The following is a 16999-nucleotide window of genomic DNA, read 5'->3' on the forward strand; positions in this document are numbered from 1 at the left end:
CAAAAGGCTTTAGAAGAAAATATTAAATTACAAAATTAACTCAAATGGCCTTTGATAGAAATGATGTAATTGTTAGAAAGCATATTCATTATCGTTAACATGTCTATACACAAGCATAAAAATCTTTAGGAAAAAGTTTCAATCTATATAAGTGGCTGCACTCAAACCATTATACCACTACAATTATATCCCTTAAAAGTATTTGGGAAACTTATGTAGACACTAAGCATCATCCTAAAAATGAAAGATGGTAATCACAATAAAGTGATCGAACCAAATATATTAACATCAATTCTACTAACTCAAAATGTAACCTTAAGTTTCTAATGTGCTTTATTTTTGAGCCTAAACATAAACTCAAACAAATGATATATCTCAATCCATATAATAAACCCATGAAACAACCAAAAAGAAAATAAAAAACAACAAAGAGAGAATATATATATATATATATATATATATATATATATATATATATATATATATATATATTGATTTCAAAGAAATTAATTAATTAATTAAAATTAATTAAAATTTTGAAAGTTATATAGCTAGAAAAGTGGACATCATAATTTTTGTAGTGGACTGTAGGTGAAAATTGAGAAAAATAAGTAATATATATGAAAAATTACTATTATATTATCATGGAGCATATTTATTATATAGTTTATATGACAAGCAAGATTTTATATTATTATTCATATACTTCATAGATCAAGTAGATTATTGATTTCTATTAATATATTAAAACATGCAAAGATGACTTTAAAACATGTATATATAAAAATAAACTTTCAGTTTTATTATTAATCTACTTGTTTAAATTTTGAAAATCATAATAGCTTCACATTATATCTTTAACAAAAACTAAATTCCCATTATTTTAAAATTCAGTTAAACAAGTTCTTAAAGAAATATGATGTGAATAAAACATTTTCGTTTTTTAAATTTTTTTTAAAAAAATTAATAAAAAATCTAAGCTCCTCCTTGAAATTTTATCTGTACTATCACATAATATTCTTTATGTTTTCTGCTCTACATTACTTCAGTAAGATTTAAAGCTTTTGAATATTTCAGTTCATTAATATTTGCATATATAGTAATTTAATTATCAGAACAGTTTGATAACAACTGTGTAATTCAAGCAAAATCTGGACGCAAAAGGTTAAGCCAGCCAGATGGCTTATTTTAATATTATCGATTTTAATTTTAAAGGCAATGTGCCACCAACCCAAGCCAATTGAAGCCAGCAGGCCCGAGTTTAAACAGAGTATTATTCGTGTAAAAGATACCCCGCTGATAATGACTCCGTTGTACTCATCTTCCACCTTTACGTGGAACACGGCTTCGTCGGATCGGACGGACCACAACAGCGACGTCTACGTAAGCAAAATGAATGCAATGGTGGCGATAGAGACGTGCAAGGAAAAAAGAAAACCAAAAGAGAATTAGGGGAGAGAACGAAAGAATTAAGTAGTGAGTGAGAGCCCATGATTCACAAATTTATATGTGAAAGCTGTGTAGCAAAGCTTGGTTGTTTGATTCAATTGGGTGTCTCACACGATGTTTTGGATTTTCGCCCATCGACGGCTGCCAACCTTCTGGCCACCGACGGCTGCGATCGAGAAAAAAGAAGACTTTTGTTTTGCAAAACCGTTCGTTCTTTCTCCGAGTCATACGTGCCTTTGGCCCGGCTGTAAATTGAAGACCTCTTGGTCCGTTTCTCTCAATCCTGGCAATGGCGAAGGGATGGAAGAAGAATCGCCGGAGCGCAAGAGTTGTCCTCTGTTTCGCGGCACTGGGGAGCTGGATAATCGTGGAATTGTTGAGCGTCATCCAGCACAGAGCAGCAATAGTTTGTAGGAATCGATGCGCCAGAGCTCAATTTCTCTGTGAATTTTCTTGATTGACAAGTTTTCTCGCAGATGATGTTCCAGAGCTGTTCATTCTTTTCAGGAGCAATCCCGGCAGGCGGATGAACTTGTTGTTGGGGAAATTCAGCAATGGAAACCAGGATCGAGCCCAGCAACCGGCAGCTCAAGAAGAGAAAGCTCAAGGACTAGGTGCGATTCGATTTGTAGGAAATTTGCAAACCATTTGTGAAGTTTCGTGCTCTTGGCTACGCAGGCTTGAATATGGAGAAAATCAAATCAAACATCACTTGCGATTTCTCTCACTTTCGAACCGACGTATGCGAATTGCGAGGCGACGTCCGAGTGAGCGGTGGAAGAGCCGGCAAAGTCGCGCTCCTGGACGCAGAATCACCCCAAGACTCACACCAAGTTGTGGCAAAGATCAAGCCTTACACAAGAAAATGGGAGAAGAGCTGCATGGCCACAATTGGAGAGGTCTCGCTGGAAATCCTCCCTCTCAGCTCCTCGCCCAGCATGCCTTGCGACACAAACCATTCCGTCCCGGCGGTGATCCTCTCCACGGGCGGCTACACCGGCAACGTCTACCACGAGTTTAACGACGGCCTCATTCCCCTCTTCATCACCTCCCACAAATTCCATGGCGAGGTTGTCTTCCTCGTCCTGGAGCTCCACAAATGGTGGATGATGAAATACGGTAGCATCGTGAGCAAGCTCTCAAACTATCCCGTCCAGGATTTCGATCGCTCCAAGCGTATCCACTGCTTCCCGCAAGCAATCCTGGGGATGCAAATTCACGACGAGCTCGCCATCGCCAGCCAAGCACCAGAAGCTTCAATGCGCGACTTCCAGCAGCTGCTCAAAGCCTCGCTCAACTCCCAGAAATCTCCACTCAAGCCCATGTCCCGCGTCGCAAAAGTTGGCAACAAAGTTGGCGGATCTTCGAGCCCAAAGTTGGTGCTGCTGGCCCGGAAGGGCAGCAGGGTCTTGCTCAACCAGAACGCACTCGTGAGGCTGGCCAAGAAGATCGGGTTCCGTGTCGTTGTGCTCGCACCAAACTCGCACTCGTCCCTGTTTGAGCTTCACGAGGAGCTGCACTCGGCCCATGTCATGGTTGGCGTGCATGGGGCGGCACTCACGCACTTCCTGTTTATGAGGCCGGCTTCGGTTTTCATTCAGATTGTTCCTCTGGGGACGGAATGGGCTGCGCAGACTTACTATGGCCAGCCAGCCATGAAAGCAGGGCTTAGGTATTTGGAGTACAAGATCGTGGCGGAGGAGAGCAGCCTGGTGAAGAAGCTGGGGCGGGAGAGTGCAGCTGTTGCACATCCTGAGGAGATCACCTCCAAGGGCTGGTGGGAGATGAAGAAGATTTACTTGCAGAACCAGGATGTCATGCTGTCGCTGCACAGGTTTAGACCTCTCCTTGAGCAAGCATTCAAAGAGAGTGTTTTCTAGGCATTTTTTGAACTGTAAAAAAAGGAAACAAAAATGTTTGTAAATCTTTTCCAGAACTGGAAAAAAATATAAAAATGTTAAAACTATAAAATGGTTCTTCCGGTCAGAAAGAATGTCAAGCCCACTTTGCAAAATGGTAGGCTAGCAGCTCTCCTTTGAGCTCTTCAGCATCTGGAACAAGAGCAGGCAGAAAAAAGCCTGAAAATACAAATGGCTGAACAGAAACACGGGAAGTTTTTAGCCTGGTGGAGCGGATAGAGTTTTTTTAGCTTTCGTGTACCTGTGGCCAGCCGGATTTGTGGTGATAGACCAGTGGATTCAATCCATGCCGGAGTGAGCTGCTCTGGACTTTCATGCAAGGAATGCACTGAGGATAGAACTTTTGGGTCAGTTTGAGCCGGCGTCGAGGCTTCCAGTGAAGAGCATTAGGCGGTATGTGATCTGCAATGCTAACAGAGATCATCAATCGCTATCGAAGGCTTCCAAGCTAAGAGTTTTGAGATTTTACCTTTCTCCGATTGTCTTGCCGCAGTGGTGGCAACCAAACTCTCTGTACAAAAGCCTGATGAGGAACTTTTCGTGCTTGGAGGCATAGCGCATTCCTGCTGTGAGATGATCTTTATGCGAGGAAACAAAATGGAAGAGTTGAGAACTTACAAGGAAGATAAGCCAGTGCATAAACTCCAGGAAATCGCACATCACTTGGCAATAGATTCCGATACTTGCCACCTAAAGCCTGCACAAGATTTCCATTTGGTTTTAAGCAGCAAACATAAACTTGTACCCTTGACTATACCTTGAAGGATACGAGGCCCATCAACGCTGGTAAGAGCACAGGAAGAATTTGAGACGACGACGAGAAACCAGCATCAACATCTGGAAACTCGGCAGCAGCAATCCTTTCGATTTGATTCACAATCTATTCAATCTACTTTCAGTTTCTTCAAAGAAAGAAGAAAGAAGAAAAAGAACCTGCATTGAAGATGTCGAGCATAAAGCCACAAACGCCGCACCAAAAGCCCAGCTCGCAAGTGGAGTGGCACAGGAAATCCTGCAGAGCTTTCCTACACGCTTCCAGCAAAAAGGGAGTGAAATTTCCCCGCCCAGAAGATCAAAATACCTGCGCAATCGGCAGCGATGCTCCAAACGCAACACCAGCAATAAGCGTTTTTGCAGGCAATGATAGAGAAGGTCGCTCCTCCATGGACGGCGCTTTCACTTCCACAGCCTCCTCGATCGAAGACGCTTGCCCCATGGATAGAACAAGAAACCCTAAGGTTTACTAGTAGGAAATTAGAATTAAGAGAACAAAATTATTAAAATTACTTTAATATATTGCAATTATGATTTTTACAATAAAAAATAATTATTTTATTTTATGCATCCAACATGTTTGTAAGTATTTGTTGCCAACTAATCTTTATTTGATGCTGAAGTATTATAATTTACAAAATTACAATCATATTGAATAGTAATATATGTAAGATAAAAATATTTAACACAAAACTTATTAATTGACCATAAAGTTTTAAAATATTCATTATATAGAATAAGGTTGCCATTAGTTTGGAAACTAAGTATATAATTATCATTATATTCTTTATTGTCAGATTTCCATAATAAATTTTCTTCAGAACAAAGTTTAAGTATATAGTTTAAATTTAAATAAATTATATTTTTCCCATTAAAGGATTTAAAAACTTCACCCTTTTTAATGAATTTTTTGGGTATCCTGCATATAACATTGAGAAACTTATATCACAATTTTCTTGAAAATAAGTTATTCTAGAAAATTTTAGTATATATGTTAAATATGTTAGATTCATATTCCACCAATAATAAACAAAATAATCAATTTCAAAATTAGTAGCTATAATAGTGCATTCACTAGATTTTGTAATTCTCATAGTATTGTTATATTTTTTAACTAAATAAAGAATTCTATTTTTTATATTTAAACCAAAAATAGAATTATTTGAAAGGTTGCCTACAAAACAATTTAGAGGATTACTTGCAAAACATTTAACACTTACGATTGCAGCACCCCGTCCAAAATCTATAGATATCCAGTTATTATAGTTTGGTGAATAATTTGAATCACTAGTATCTATTTTTGAAATTAATATATCAAAACTATATGAAAGTATATTATTAATATTATCATTTGTCAAAATATCATTTATTCCCCATTTTATATTTTCTTTAGTAAGACATGACTTTGAATTTGTTAATAGAAGACATATGAGAATTAATAATTTTATAAAGAACATTTTTATTAACAATTATAAAGCTATTATTTATTATTATAAAATTTTATCCTATTTTATTTACATTTTCTATGTTTTAACTCTCTTAATCTGTAACAAGTGTTGTAATGTTAAAAAATACATATATTAACTTTTTCTTCATAAAATCTTAAACCAGAAAAGATTCATATAGATATTTAAAAAATATTTTCATAGCCTTTAATATCAATATAAAGTTAAAGTTTTCCCTTTTTGAGGTTAAATGACTCAAGAAGCATCCATCCATCTCTGGATGATGTGACCATCTTTCATTCATTTGCTCCAACCATTAGATTATCCTCAGCTGAAGGTAGCTAATGGTTTTTTATTCAAGTGCTAAAGAGCATTAATTCACTAGACTTCTGTTAAAAACTTCAATGCCTTTTACAAGCTGTAATGATCTTAACTCCAGACGATTGCACCATACTCGAAAAGTTTGTAGAACTGTCACAGGTAGGACTCCTTATATTCATAATGTGCAAAGAAGAAAGCTTTACATGTTCCCAATGTAACATGGACTCCTAGAACATCAACAATTTCATGGACGAGAAGAAACATCCTCTCTTGGTCATGGTTCTGTCACTTCATCAAAAGCTAAAAATATAACCAGCAAGCAAATTGAGTGATTGGAATATGCCTAGCACAGAATCTAAAGGGCTTCCACAACGTCGCCACGTGGAGATTTGGCTACGCCACGAGGCAGCCTTCCATTGGACATGATTCATTCACCCTATCTCCTCCGTGGATTGTTGTGTGGTTTTAAAACAGTATAGACGCATTCGTTTTTTGTAAGTCGCTCGATCGAGAGAGAGGGAGAGAGAGAGAGAGAGAGAGAGAGAGCTTGAGATGGCAGCAGCGATGATTGCAGCATCCACCGCGGCTGCGTCAGGCAGCTCCTTCTTGCGGGGATCCGGGTCCAGGAAGAATGCTCTTCGCGATAGATCCGTCCAGTGCCAAGCAAAGGTTTCAATGGTAAGCTCTCGAAAGTTAATCTCCAGCACCTACATTGCTTCAAAATTCTAATAAATTTTTTGCTCTCCAGGATCTCTGGTATGGACCAGACCGTGTCAAGTTCCTGGGTCCTTTCTCCGCACAAACTCCATCCTACTTGAAGGGAGAGTTTCCTGGCGATTATGGCTGGGACACTGCCGGACTCTCCGCTGATCCAGAGGCCTTTGCTCGCAACCGCGCTCTCGAGGTACGCTCATTTAGTTCCAAGAACTTTGGAAGAACTTCCAAACTTCTTGGAACTCTTATCGTGTTCGTAAGTTTGGAAACCAACTTGTTGTTTCTTTTCTTTTTGATAAACAAACCAGCTGATCCACGGACGCTGGGCGATGCTGGGAGCTCTTGGCTGCGTCTTCCCGGAGGTCCTCTCCAAATGGGTCGGTGTGGAGTTCAAGGAGAAAGTGTGGTTCAAGGCCGGCTCCCAGATCTTCTCCGACGGAGGGCTCGACTATCTCGGCAATCCCAACTTGGTTCACGCTCAAAGCATCCTCGCCATCTGGGCTTGCCAAGTGATTCTCATGGGACTGGTCGAGGGTTACAGGATCAATGGACTTCCTGACGTTGGAGAAGGCGGTGACTTGTATCCCGGTGGCCAGTACTTTGATCCCCTGGGGTTTGCTGACGACCCCGAGACTCTGGCGGAGCTCAAGGTGAAGGAGATCAAGAATGGAAGGCTGGCGATGTTCTCCATGTTCGGTTTCTTCGTCCAAGCTATTGTCACCGGCAAGGGACCTTTGGAAAACTTGTTCGATCATCTCGACAACCCTGTGGTCAACAATGCTTGGGCCTATGCCACCAGATTTGTTCCTGGCAGCTAAACGGAAAAACCAAAAAAAAAAGAAAAAAAGCAGAGAATTTAATTCTTTTGTTTTGATTGTAAAAAACACTTCTTAAGAAACACTCATGGTTTTTGCTCTTGAAGCTTATTTCCTGCTTGAACACAAAGAAATAGAAAGAACTTACTATAAAAACTGTGGCGAACAGGCTTAAAAGATGGTCTTTTAGCTTTAAGCTCACTGCGGGTGCCATTTGATACTGCAGCCAACACTGTATTTGTAGTAAAAAAATCGTGTGAGAAACAAGAGAGAAAAAGAAAGATATATTTCTGACCTTGCGAATTGTGTCCCAGAAATTGGCTTGCCAGAAAGAACACAGTCCAGTGCCTCGCGAATATCACTGTAAACATCAACCAAAGCGAATTAGCTATAGCTTGGACTGGATATGGAAATTGGAGCATAGAGCCATGCCTTCCGGTTATGGGCTTGCCGCTGCGAGGGCGGGACTCGTCGAATCTGCCGTGGTATACGAGCTCGAAGCATTTTTCTTCTGACTGGTAGGAGAAAAGATGTTTTTTTTTTCCAACTGTTATGCGAGAAAACCAAGTTACCTTTTTGAACAAGAAAAACTCCGGAGTGCAAACAGCTCCATAAGCTTTAGCAACTTCCTGAGTCTGTGGAGACAAGGATTTAGACAAAATAAGAGAAAACACTCGAGAGAGAGAGAGAGAGAGAGCTCTAGAGAAAAGAAAATACATGCCTCGTCATAAAGATATGGGAAGTTGTAGCCAAATTTTTTAGCATCCTCTGCCATCATCTCAGGTCCATCCTACACATCAAACAAACTCTCAAAACTTCTGCAAACTAGAAAAAGAAAAAAGAAAGACAAGCAAGAAAAGCGAAAAACAAGCGAAATTTTCTCACTTCTGGATGTGTTGCCACCGAGTTTGAGGAGATTCCAACCACAGCAACACCCTTCTGTTGCACAAACGCTATTAAAACCCAAGAAGGAGAAAAAGGAAAGATTTCCCTTCCACCTGTGAATACTCTTGTGCAAGCTTGGCAATGCCTTCCTTCAGATGCACAACATATGGACAATGGTTGCAGATAAACATCACCTGAAAAAGAAGTTTTAGAATCTCCTGGACGAAAAGAAGAAGCAAAGTCACCAAAAGTGCTGGAGATTGCTTGAAATCCTCGAGCTTCCATGTCTTTCCGCTCAAAGGCTCCGGGAGCTGAAACTTCCTAAGTGTTAGAGAAACAAATTAAATCGAAACAAGAAATGCTGCGAGCACACCTCAAAGTTTGGGGCCGCTTCTCCCAATTCCAGCCTCTTCGCCATAGCCGCGTTCACGCTAACACCCAAAAAGAAAAATACAAGTTAAGAAGCACTATAGAAAGAATCGATTTTTACCTTGGGCGTGCCTTTGCATGCTTGAGGCCATGACAAAAACCGCGGACCTCGAGCTCACCTCCGCCAACTTTCCAAGAACGCGCCCTCCAATCGCGAGTTCCTCGTCGGACGAGTGCAAATTCCTACACGAGCTCAGCAAGCTCGTCAATGCCACCGCGTCGGGCTCGAAAGGCATGCTCTCCACGAGCTCCAGCGCTTCCTGGAGCCTCCCGGATCGTCCCAAGAGATCCACAACGCAGCCAAAGTGATCGCGGTCGGGCTCCACGAAGAAATCCCCCTTGAGAGTGACGAAGTAGTCTCGGGCGTAGCGGAGCTTCCCGGCGTGAGCGCAAGCTGTGAGAAGGCTCGTAAGCGTCGAGGCATCCGGGAGAGATCCATCCAGCGCCATGAGCTCCACGAGCTCGCTGGCTCGATCCGAGAGACCATTGTGAGCGTAAGCTCCGATCATCACATTCCATGACGAGGAGGAGATACCACCGAGCTTTGATCCATGGAAGATCTCCATGGCCTCGCGCAAGCACCCGGATTTGCCATAGAAGTTGATGAGCGTGTTGGTGATGATCTCCGAGTAGTGGCGGGAGTGGAATCGATCCACCAAGCTGGCGTGGATGATCCTCCCCTCGGTCAGCGCTGGAGCTCCCAGGCAAGCATCCAGGACTGCCAAGAACGTCACCTCGTCGCTCTCCACTCCGGAGAGATCCATCTCGCGGAAGCACTGGATGGCCCCGCGGTAGAGCTTGCAGTGGCAGTGGGCCGCGATGATCGCGTTCCAGATCGGGGTGGTCGGCTCGCCGATCGAATCAAAGAGGGCTTTTGATCGATCTATGGATCCTCCTTCGTGCCGTGCGAGCTCGGTGATGATCACCACCCATGCGATCTCGTCGCGCTGCGGCATTCGATCGATCGCGGCGGTAGCAATGGTCGGCTCCCCGAATCGAGCGCACGCCTCCACGATCGCGTTCCAGGAGGCCTGATCGCGCTGGGCGAGGCTGTGGAAGATCGCCAGTGCCTGGGAGAGGGATGATCCACCACTCCGGCCGAGAAGGCTGATCATCGATGTTCCTGGGAGGAGCTGGAGATCCGGGCGGGGGATTCGATCAAACACGGTCTTGGCGCCATCGATTCGATGCTCCGCCGCGAGCACCTGGATCATCGCGTTGCTAGCGCACGAATCGTGGGCGGGCATTCGATCGAAGAGCCTCTTCGCGTGGATGAGATGATCGCCGCTCAAAACGTTCTCAGCCAGCGCGACGAGGAGCGCGTTCCAGCAGTAGAGATCGCGGTGAGGGAGGCGATCGAAGAGATAGATCGCGTCGGCAGCGCCGCCATAGCGGCGGGCGTGGGCCGCCACGATCATCGTCCACGAGATGAGATCGCCGCCACTACCACCGTCGCCTGGGATGGAATCCAGCACCGCCATCGCGCCGTGCACGTCCCCGCGATCGGTGTGGGCTTTGATCGCGGCGTTGAAGGAGACAATGCTGCGCGCTGGCATTCGATCGAAGAGCTCGCCCATCGTGGCTATTTGCTCCGCAAAGACCCCGAGAGCAGTGTTCCAGGACAAGAGGTTCCTGTGGCGCATCGATTGGAAGAGCTCGCGCGCGCGGTCGATCGACGGGCAGTGCTGGAGGATCGCGTTCCAGGGATTGACGCTGTGCTGGGGCATCCTCCGCAGCATCGACCACGAATCGTGGATTCGCCCCGCTTTGGCATTTACCGCGATCATCGCGTTCCAAGAGATTGCGTTCCTCTCGGGCATACGATCGAAGATCTCTTGTGCTGAATCGAGCTTGTGTGATTCAGCATAGGCCCCTAGAAATGCCGTCCAGGAGATCACATCATGGAGAGGAATCCGATCAAAGACATCGTCAATCCACTGCAAATCCCCTGCTTGGGCAGATGCAGTGAGTAGACAATTCCAGGACGAGAGCTGCCGCGCGGGCATTCGATCAAAGATTTCTTTGGCATCACAGACTGAATGGTGCTGCGCGAAAGCTTGCATCAGTGTGTTCCAGGAGATGGAATCGGGCTCGGGCATGAAATCAAAGACATGCTTCGCTTGAGCACATTGCCCTGTTTGGGCAAATGCCGCGATAAGCACATTCCAGCAAGGGGAATCCCACTGGGGCGTCCGCAAGAACGTAGCTATCGCGGCTTCCATCTCGCCGCTCTTCGCGAATCCGGCTATAAGGACTGTCCACGCAACCAGATCCCGCGCGGGCATGGCGACGAACGCCGCGCGCGCTGCGTCGATGTGGCCATTCTCCGCGTAGGCGGCCAGGATCATGTTCCAGGAGAAACGATTCTTGGGCTCGATGGCGTCGAAGACGCGGCAGGCATCGCCCACGCTGCCGCAGTTGCCATACATTCGAACAAGCATGTTGCTGAGCAGCACATCGCGATCCGCGAACCCAGCGGCCGCGATCCTGGCGTGGAGGGCTCGCCCCTCGACGAGGCTGGAGCATTGGCGCAAGAGGCGAGCGAGGGATTCCCTGCAAGAAGCACTCACGGCGGTCATTCGCCGCCGGCCATTGCTAGGAAGACGAAGACGGCATATGCTTTGCTCCCCAACAGAATATGTGGCAGACGGAATATGCAGGTAGGGCTTGACGGAAGATGCCAGGGCAACGATGCTATGGAAGAGCTTGAGCGATGTGGCTGGGCGAGGCGCTGCGATCGTGCAATGTGTGTGCTTCATGGATGTCTTCTCCAATCACGTCCTCCAGATTCAACAGGTGAGGCACTTCGATCGCGGCATTGCTTCTTTCTTCCGGTCCATCGCCTTTGCCGCATTGTTTTCTGGATTTTTCCCCTGCATTGTGGGATGTATTGGATTTCGCACATCAACTTACAATTTCTCCTGATTCATTGCATCGCGATGTTAGATTGTTCTTCAAAATATTTTCTATTTGGTTTCATCCTTTATATCTCTTTCTTCTAAAGCATGTTGTGCTTGCTTTTTGCTCCTACTTTCTTTTTGCTATGCAAAGATCTTACAGCTCTAAACTTTTGTCCTAACACTGCCCGTTTGTTCTTCGCAGTGCATTGGACCCAGTATGCTTCCAACGTTTAATATACGAGGGGACATCCTGGTGACCGAGCGATTGTCAGTAAAGCTTGGGAAAATCAGAGTTGGGGACGTTGTCATGGCGAGATCACCATCCGATCCACGCATGGTAGTCTGCAAGAGAATCCTTGGCCTGGAGGGTGACACCATCACTGTGGCGAGTGATAAAGGAGGTTCGACGAAGGTTAAGGTGCTCACTCGAGTTTCTATACCTTTTGGTGTTTAGTTCTATCATTTGCAGATACCGAAGGGACATGTCTGGCTTCAAGGGGATAACTTCCACAAGTCGAGAGACTCGCGGGAGTATGGGCCAGTGCCTTCTGCATTGCTCCAGGGCAGGGTGTTTTACCGGGTGAGCAAGCCTTGCGTTGTCTTGTTAAAGTTGTAGCTAAGGTTTTATGAATTTCTAGATTTGGCCCCCTCAAGGTTGGGGTTTTGTGGGTAGGATACCATCGCAATCTGTGTAAGTTGGAGAGGGATTTAGACCGTCAGGAATGAAAATTGTGTTGTCATCAAGACTCTAGTATCTTATCCTCCAGCAGCTCCAGAGCAACTTTACATCTTTATCTCCTAATAGGGAGCTCTTGATCCATATCTGAAACAGTGATGGAAAGCTCAGGCTTGGAGAGTCTCTATGAAAATACTTGAATATTCTAGTATATGTTAAGAGGTATAAAGTTGTCTCCTGCTCCTGGTTTTGAGGGAAAGCATACCAATATGCGAAGTTCCAGGCTGATAGGAGTGTCCACTGGTGCATCAGACAATTCCCCTAGTTTGCTAGTAAATATCAAATGCCATGTTTTGTGTAGATCGAGGTCCAGAAGTCAGAGCGTGAGTGGATGAAAAATTACTTTTGAGGATTAACTTGAAACACAAAAAATGGTGCTGGGAGATACAAAGACTTTGGCATAGAGAGAAAATTTTGAAGGCCTTCTTTGTGCATACTTAACATTTGTTCACAGTAGGAATATGCACTGTGAGAAAAATCTTCTAGAGACAAGCTTGAAAACAAAAGAAAATTAAAATTGTGAGGTCCAAGTGTACAATTATCATATTGGCATCGGGGGACAGATATTCTCTTACCCTTAGATTTTTAGGATGGATGGCTTAAATGTAACACTCTCTTAAAACGGTTATGGCTTTTCATATATCTGAGGGTTTTATGTTTGACTCTCATATATCACTGTGCAGCATTGGGAACGAGATTGTGAGCCCCTTGAAAATACCATTTTCCTCAATTTGGTACACAAATTTTTTGTTTCAGATACACTATGGTGGCTTGATTATTCACTTATGATAAGTTTCTTTCTCGCAGTTGGACACATTTGTATGATCCTGGCGCTTACAAGACAAGTGTATAGTTATAATGCCGTATATTAATATTAGTGTAGTGGGATTTTGTATTAGTTTAAATCTAGACTACTTACTCTTATATATAAGCTAGGGTTAAATATGTATATTTTATATTCTATTTCTATATTTCTATACACTCACATTAGTAAAGATAAGAGTGGATTTATGTATTTGATTTAAATTTAGTTTTTGCATTATCTAAATCTCTCTATTTTTGTAGTTTTAAAATTTCTTCTCTTTTGTTTTTCTGCTTTACATTCATCTCTATGGCAAAGTAGTAGCCTCCTCCTCTTTTGACTCTAGAGCAGCAATTGGCACACTTACTCGATGCTATATAGTTGCAGTTGAATAATCAAATTTAATTGATAGTAGCATTTATGGTGTGTGGTATAGCTACTTTTACTGTTATTGCTAATCCTCACATCTGACCAAAGTTCTTTCATAGGGATCCTAGAATGATATGTACTATTAGTTCGATCACTTTACGGTGATTATTACCTATTATAGAATGATGCTTAGCATCTAAGCGAGTTTTCATCGTGTCTCTAAGAGACAGCATTATAGTGGTACAATGGTTTGAGCACACCCACTTGTGTGGATTGGAACCTTCTTTTGGATATCTTTAAACACACAATTAGACACGTTAACAATTGTGATAATACTTTCCAACAATTGCATTGTCTTTGTCAAAAGTTGTTTAAATTAGTGATGTAGTCTAGTGTTTGCTTTCAAAACTTCTTGCTTTGTGCAAAGCTAAATATGTCAAAATGAATCAAGTTGGGAATGCTCACTAACACCACCACTAGTCCACTAAATCCTATTACCTTTTGGGACTTCTTCACTATATAACTATACCTTTGGTTATTAAGTAAGAGGACCACTCATTTTCCTTTTCACGGTCTAGGACTTTGGGATGTTATTTTGAAACACTATTGTAGCGCACGTGGTTTTGACCCTTTATCCTATGGTGATTTACCATAGGATAACACCACGAAGCAGAACCTAAACCCTCTTTGTGCCACATGACAGATGCCACGTGTCCATGCCACGTGTCCATAGGAACCCGAGGTTCAGGGCCTTGGGCCACTGAACGAAGGAACGGTGCCAAACTCCCAAGCGTGGAGCCAAGGAGTGATGGAACCGAACCACGGAGCAATTCCCGAGCATAAAGCCCCAAAGAGCGAAGGGACAGGAGCCCGGAGCGACTTGGAACAGTCCTGGAGCAACCAACATCCCAATGCCAGGACCAGCACGCAAAATGGAGCCAAACGGAGTCTGATGCTATTTCGGCATACCGGTGGCCTAACGCAAGGATATGGGTACCCCACCAACTAGCATGGAATGGAACTTGGGCTTAGACCCAAGCCGGACGCAGAACAAGGACAGGCACGCAAGCGGGAGCTAGACTATGCCTCAGGTTGGTCGGCCATGCCCGACCTACCCACTATCCCTACTATACATTTGGAACCCCCCATAGCCCCCCCCCCCCTTGAGGAACACCCGCTTTGGGCTTTCACCCCAAGCCTCCCTTAGTATCAGGAGTTAGTCTCTGGGACAAGCTCGAAACTTACTAAATATGGAATGTCCCTAGATTGTGAATTTGGACATGGGACGAACACCATTGTGTTTAGGACAATCTCTACATTCCGTAGATATGCCAAATGAGCAAATCTGGACACTTTCCATAAATAGCATTTGGGACCGAAATGAGACCAACACAAAGGGTATGATAGCGAGGGTGTTTGGCAGACACGGTAAGCTATCATCTAGCGATATTGAGGGACCAATCTCAATATCGCGGGGGTTCCCAACACTAGCAAGTGCAAGTCAACGAATGAGTTTCTCTAACCAGGTCAAGTATGCTTGACAAATAGCACGTAGGAATTCTGTCCTTATGCCCATCTGGTCAAGTGCACACGCGAAGACCAGTTTCTCAACTAGCTTAGGTGGAGACTGATAACGGGCCCAGCAATACCGACCTCCTGCCATCGTGGCAGTAAGGTAAGAGTGTCCGTAAGGACTAGCCGACAGGTAACTTTCGATACCCAAAATCACATTCGTGACACTCTCCCCCCCTAGGGAAGATCGACGTCCTCGTCGATGCATACTCGAGTCTAGAATACCGCCAAGGAAACAACTCCAGAAAAAGTTCACGGTATTCACACTATGTGAGAAATGCACCAACTTAAATGAGTTAGGAGGCAACCTCTTTGTCTAACACGGATGCGCTACCAGCTCAGACACCTTCCGGCCGTCGCCGACAAGGAAATGACCAACGGAGTTAGCCACCCTTGCTGCTCTGGTTGTCATCCAGCTTACAAAAGTGTGATATGCGCTGCCCGTAGAGACATAGAGAGAGAAGCCAGAGGCCCCAACCCTCCTGAGCAAAGAAACCAAACCCGTCGGTAAGGTTTAGATAGACTACTGTAAACAGGCAGTTAGAGTTGTTTACACGGTCACGCCCTTTTAACGGAATAAGGAACATCGACAGAGAGGCGGGTTATGTGACCAGTCAATAGTAGCTACCCCATGACTAGAGATTTCAACATGCACACGAAGTGCCGAAGCCAGTCTGCCTATACTGGCCCAAGTTCAAAGATCAATAGATGGACAATATCAAAGTCATAGACAATGATATCTTAGAGACTTAATTATCAGTGAATATATCTTAGATTAGAATACAAAAGTATTCCAAGTAAGTTATCATCCGATAAACCAGTATTATAAGATAGGAACCACCAAGATCATCAAAATTGGTAAACACAGAATGCACTATCCAACAAAATTTAATAGCTAGTATATCATCAAGGAAACTCAATGATGAAATCTAACTACCGAAGATAGCAGACAGTAAGCCAACAACTTACTAGAGATAACTTAAAGAACACAAAATATCATTGACTGACAAGCACAATGCTCGCGAATGTATCACCCGAAGGAAATAACATCCCAATCGATTAGAACTAACTCGAGCAATAATCAACAGAACAGAATGAATGCGGTAAGACCAACAAACCCTCAGTCATGCCAACTATCACATGAGTCAATCCGAATAGATCCCAGCCAAAAACTCTAAGGAACTCAAGTTGCCTAAGCAAGTGTCAACAACATCCTATGGATGCCTAAAACCCAAGAGACCAATCCAGAGCAAACCACAAAGAACATGTGGTATTGCAAAAAGCCAGAAGCCATCAAAGAAAATAACTAACTATCACGAAAGATCATTAATCATCCCATCAATAAAGAGATGCATAATCATCGTCTAAGAAAGAATCCACTACCCTGAAGAATAGCAAATCATTCTATACCAACAACAATTAAGCAAAACTTTTTGATAAGGATAATCAACTATCCTAGATGATAGTCAATCATCACCAATGATTGCCAAATGCAAAAGCCAACTTCAATATCGAAGCTAATGAGCCAAAATGCCTTCCCCAACAACTTCTAACAAATGGACCATAAGTATTAAAACTCAAGGAACCAAAAGCTCGAAGAAGCCTATAGCCAAGTCTTGCCTAACAATGATCACAAGTCTTGCATTGAACTAACTTCAATGCTAAAGAAGAAATCATGGTGTAACCCACAATATCCTCCTCAACACATCCATAAGCTAAACTTCATAATACTAAAGCTAATGAAGAGCATGTCTGCATCAATCCAAAAGCTAAGCATAACGAAACTATGCTCAACAAGTGATCACAAAACGATCCTCCATGAATCCGTCTATAGCAAGACGTAACTCACTTCATAACAAGCACAAGAAG

General features: G+C 43.6%; 6 protein-coding genes across 9 annotated transcripts; 3 read left to right on the plus strand and 3 right to left on the minus strand.

The window, feature by feature from the left end:
* Positions 1-1643: 1643 nt before the first annotated feature.
* Positions 1644-3439, plus strand: LOC9652717. The gene is made up of 3 exons (XM_002966102.2): positions 1644-1859; positions 1926-2063; positions 2128-3439. The coding sequence occupies exons 1-3, from the start codon at positions 1739-1741 to the stop codon at positions 3327-3329; spliced, it is 1461 nt and encodes a 486-aa protein (XP_002966148.1). The 5' UTR covers positions 1644-1738; the 3' UTR covers positions 3330-3439.
* On the minus strand, positions 3322-4587 carry LOC9652271. 2 transcript variants are annotated; one of them, XM_024671048.1, is made up of 7 exons: positions 4450-4587; positions 4302-4400; positions 4126-4248; positions 3987-4065; positions 3838-3934; positions 3610-3778; positions 3322-3543 (listed from the first exon to the last, which is right to left on the minus strand). In XM_024671048.1, the coding sequence occupies exons 1-7, from the start codon at positions 4582-4584 to the stop codon at positions 3445-3447; spliced, it is 801 nt and encodes a 266-aa protein (XP_024526816.1). In that variant the 5' UTR covers positions 4585-4587; the 3' UTR covers positions 3322-3444. The 2 variants fall into 2 exon arrangements, with proteins under 2 accessions (XP_024526816.1, XP_024526817.1); XM_024671049.1 differs by lacking the exon at positions 3322-3543 and having other exon boundaries at positions 3642-3770.
* Positions 4588-6374: 1787 nt separating this feature from the next.
* Positions 6375-7546, plus strand: LOC9652718 (chlorophyll a-b binding protein of LHCII type III, chloroplastic). Its single transcript, XM_002966103.2, has 3 exons — positions 6375-6586; positions 6657-6812; positions 6931-7546. Exons 1-3 carry the CDS (start codon positions 6461-6463, stop codon positions 7438-7440), a joined length of 792 nt encoding a protein of 263 aa, XP_002966149.1. The 5' UTR covers positions 6375-6460; the 3' UTR covers positions 7441-7546.
* LOC9652272 lies at positions 7546-8740 on the minus strand. The gene is made up of 6 exons (XM_024671193.1): positions 8696-8740; positions 8323-8376; positions 8159-8227; positions 8002-8072; positions 7733-7798; positions 7546-7552 (listed from the first exon to the last, which is right to left on the minus strand). The coding sequence occupies exons 1-6, from the start codon at positions 8738-8740 to the stop codon at positions 7546-7548; spliced, it is 312 nt and encodes a 103-aa protein (XP_024526961.1).
* Positions 8591-11370, minus strand: LOC112345079 (pentatricopeptide repeat-containing protein At2g35030, mitochondrial-like). Its single transcript, XM_024671047.1, has 3 exons — positions 8813-11370; positions 8696-8753; positions 8591-8633 (listed from the first exon to the last, which is right to left on the minus strand). Exons 1-2 carry the CDS (start codon positions 11328-11330, stop codon positions 8749-8751), a joined length of 2523 nt encoding a protein of 840 aa, XP_024526815.1. The 5' UTR covers positions 11331-11370; the 3' UTR covers positions 8591-8633; positions 8696-8748.
* Positions 11371-11431: 61 nt separating this feature from the next.
* Positions 11432-12410, plus strand: LOC9652719 (mitochondrial inner membrane protease subunit 1). 3 transcript variants are annotated; one of them, XM_024671316.1, is made up of 4 exons: positions 11432-11547; positions 11854-12069; positions 12121-12231; positions 12290-12410. In XM_024671316.1, exons 1-4 carry the CDS (start codon positions 11443-11445, stop codon positions 12344-12346), a joined length of 489 nt encoding a protein of 162 aa, XP_024527084.1. In that variant the 5' UTR covers positions 11432-11442; the 3' UTR covers positions 12347-12410. The 3 variants fall into 3 exon arrangements, with proteins under 3 accessions (XP_024527084.1, XP_024527085.1, XP_024527086.1); XM_024671317.1 differs by having other exon boundaries at positions 11854-12036; positions 12106-12231; XM_024671318.1 differs by having other exon boundaries at positions 11854-12036.
* The last annotated feature ends 4589 nt before the right edge of the window (positions 12411-16999 follow it).

This window comes from Selaginella moellendorffii, unplaced genomic scaffold, assembly GCF_000143415.4.
Source record: "Selaginella moellendorffii unplaced genomic scaffold, v1.0 SELMOscaffold_7, whole genome shotgun sequence".
In the NCBI taxonomy this organism is placed as follows: domain Eukaryota; kingdom Viridiplantae; phylum Streptophyta; class Lycopodiopsida; order Selaginellales; family Selaginellaceae; genus Selaginella; species Selaginella moellendorffii.

Excerpts from the sequence above, each read along its gene's own strand:
- LOC9652717 (XM_002966102.2), top strand. The coding sequence starts at position 1,739 with ATGGCGAAGGGATGGAAGAAGAATCGCCGGAGCGCAAGAGTTGTCCTC. Across the intron at positions 1,860-1,925 it reads GCACAGAGCAGCAATAGTTT|ATGATGTTCCAGAGCTGTTC; the intron begins GTAGGAATCGAT and ends GTTTTCTCGCAG. Across the intron at positions 2,064-2,127 it reads AGAGAAAGCTCAAGGACTAG|GCTTGAATATGGAGAAAATC; the intron begins GTGCGATTCGAT and ends TTGGCTACGCAG.
- LOC9652271 (XM_024671048.1), bottom strand. The coding sequence starts at position 4,584 with ATGGGGCAAGCGTCTTCGATCGAGGAGGCTGTGGAAGTGAAAGCGCCG. Across the intron at positions 3,779-3,837 it reads GGCAAGACAATCGGAGAAAG|CATTGCAGATCACATACCGC; the intron begins GTAAAATCTCAA and ends GATCTCTGTTAG. Across the intron at positions 3,544-3,609 it reads ACAAATCCGGCTGGCCACAG|CCATTTGTATTTTCAGGCTT; the intron begins GTACACGAAAGC and ends GTTTCTGTTCAG.
- LOC9652718 (XM_002966103.2), top strand. The coding sequence starts at position 6,461 with ATGGCAGCAGCGATGATTGCAGCATCCACCGCGGCTGCGTCAGGCAGC. Across the intron at positions 6,587-6,656 it reads GCCAAGCAAAGGTTTCAATG|GATCTCTGGTATGGACCAGA; the intron begins GTAAGCTCTCGA and ends TTTGCTCTCCAG. Across the intron at positions 6,813-6,930 it reads CTCGCAACCGCGCTCTCGAG|CTGATCCACGGACGCTGGGC; the intron begins GTACGCTCATTT and ends TAAACAAACCAG.
- LOC9652272 (XM_024671193.1), bottom strand. The coding sequence starts at position 8,740 with ATGGCGAAGAGGCTGGAATTGGGAGAAGCGGCCCCAAACTTTGAG. Across the intron at positions 8,073-8,158 it reads TCCCATATCTTTATGACGAG|ACTCAGGAAGTTGCTAAAGC; the intron begins GCATGTATTTTC and ends TTGTCTCCACAG. Across the intron at positions 7,799-8,001 it reads TTGTTCAAAAAGGTAACTTG|TGATATTCGCGAGGCACTGG; the intron begins GTTTTCTCGCAT and ends TGATGTTTACAG.
- LOC112345079 (XM_024671047.1), bottom strand. The coding sequence starts at position 11,330 with ATGACCGCCGTGAGTGCTTCTTGCAGGGAATCCCTCGCTCGCCTCTTG.
- LOC9652719 (XM_024671316.1), top strand. The coding sequence starts at position 11,443 with ATGCTATGGAAGAGCTTGAGCGATGTGGCTGGGCGAGGCGCTGCGATC. Across the intron at positions 11,548-11,853 it reads ACGTCCTCCAGATTCAACAG|TGCATTGGACCCAGTATGCT; the intron begins GTGAGGCACTTC and ends TGTTCTTCGCAG. Across the intron at positions 12,232-12,289 it reads AGGGCAGGGTGTTTTACCGG|ATTTGGCCCCCTCAAGGTTG; the intron begins GTGAGCAAGCCT and ends ATGAATTTCTAG.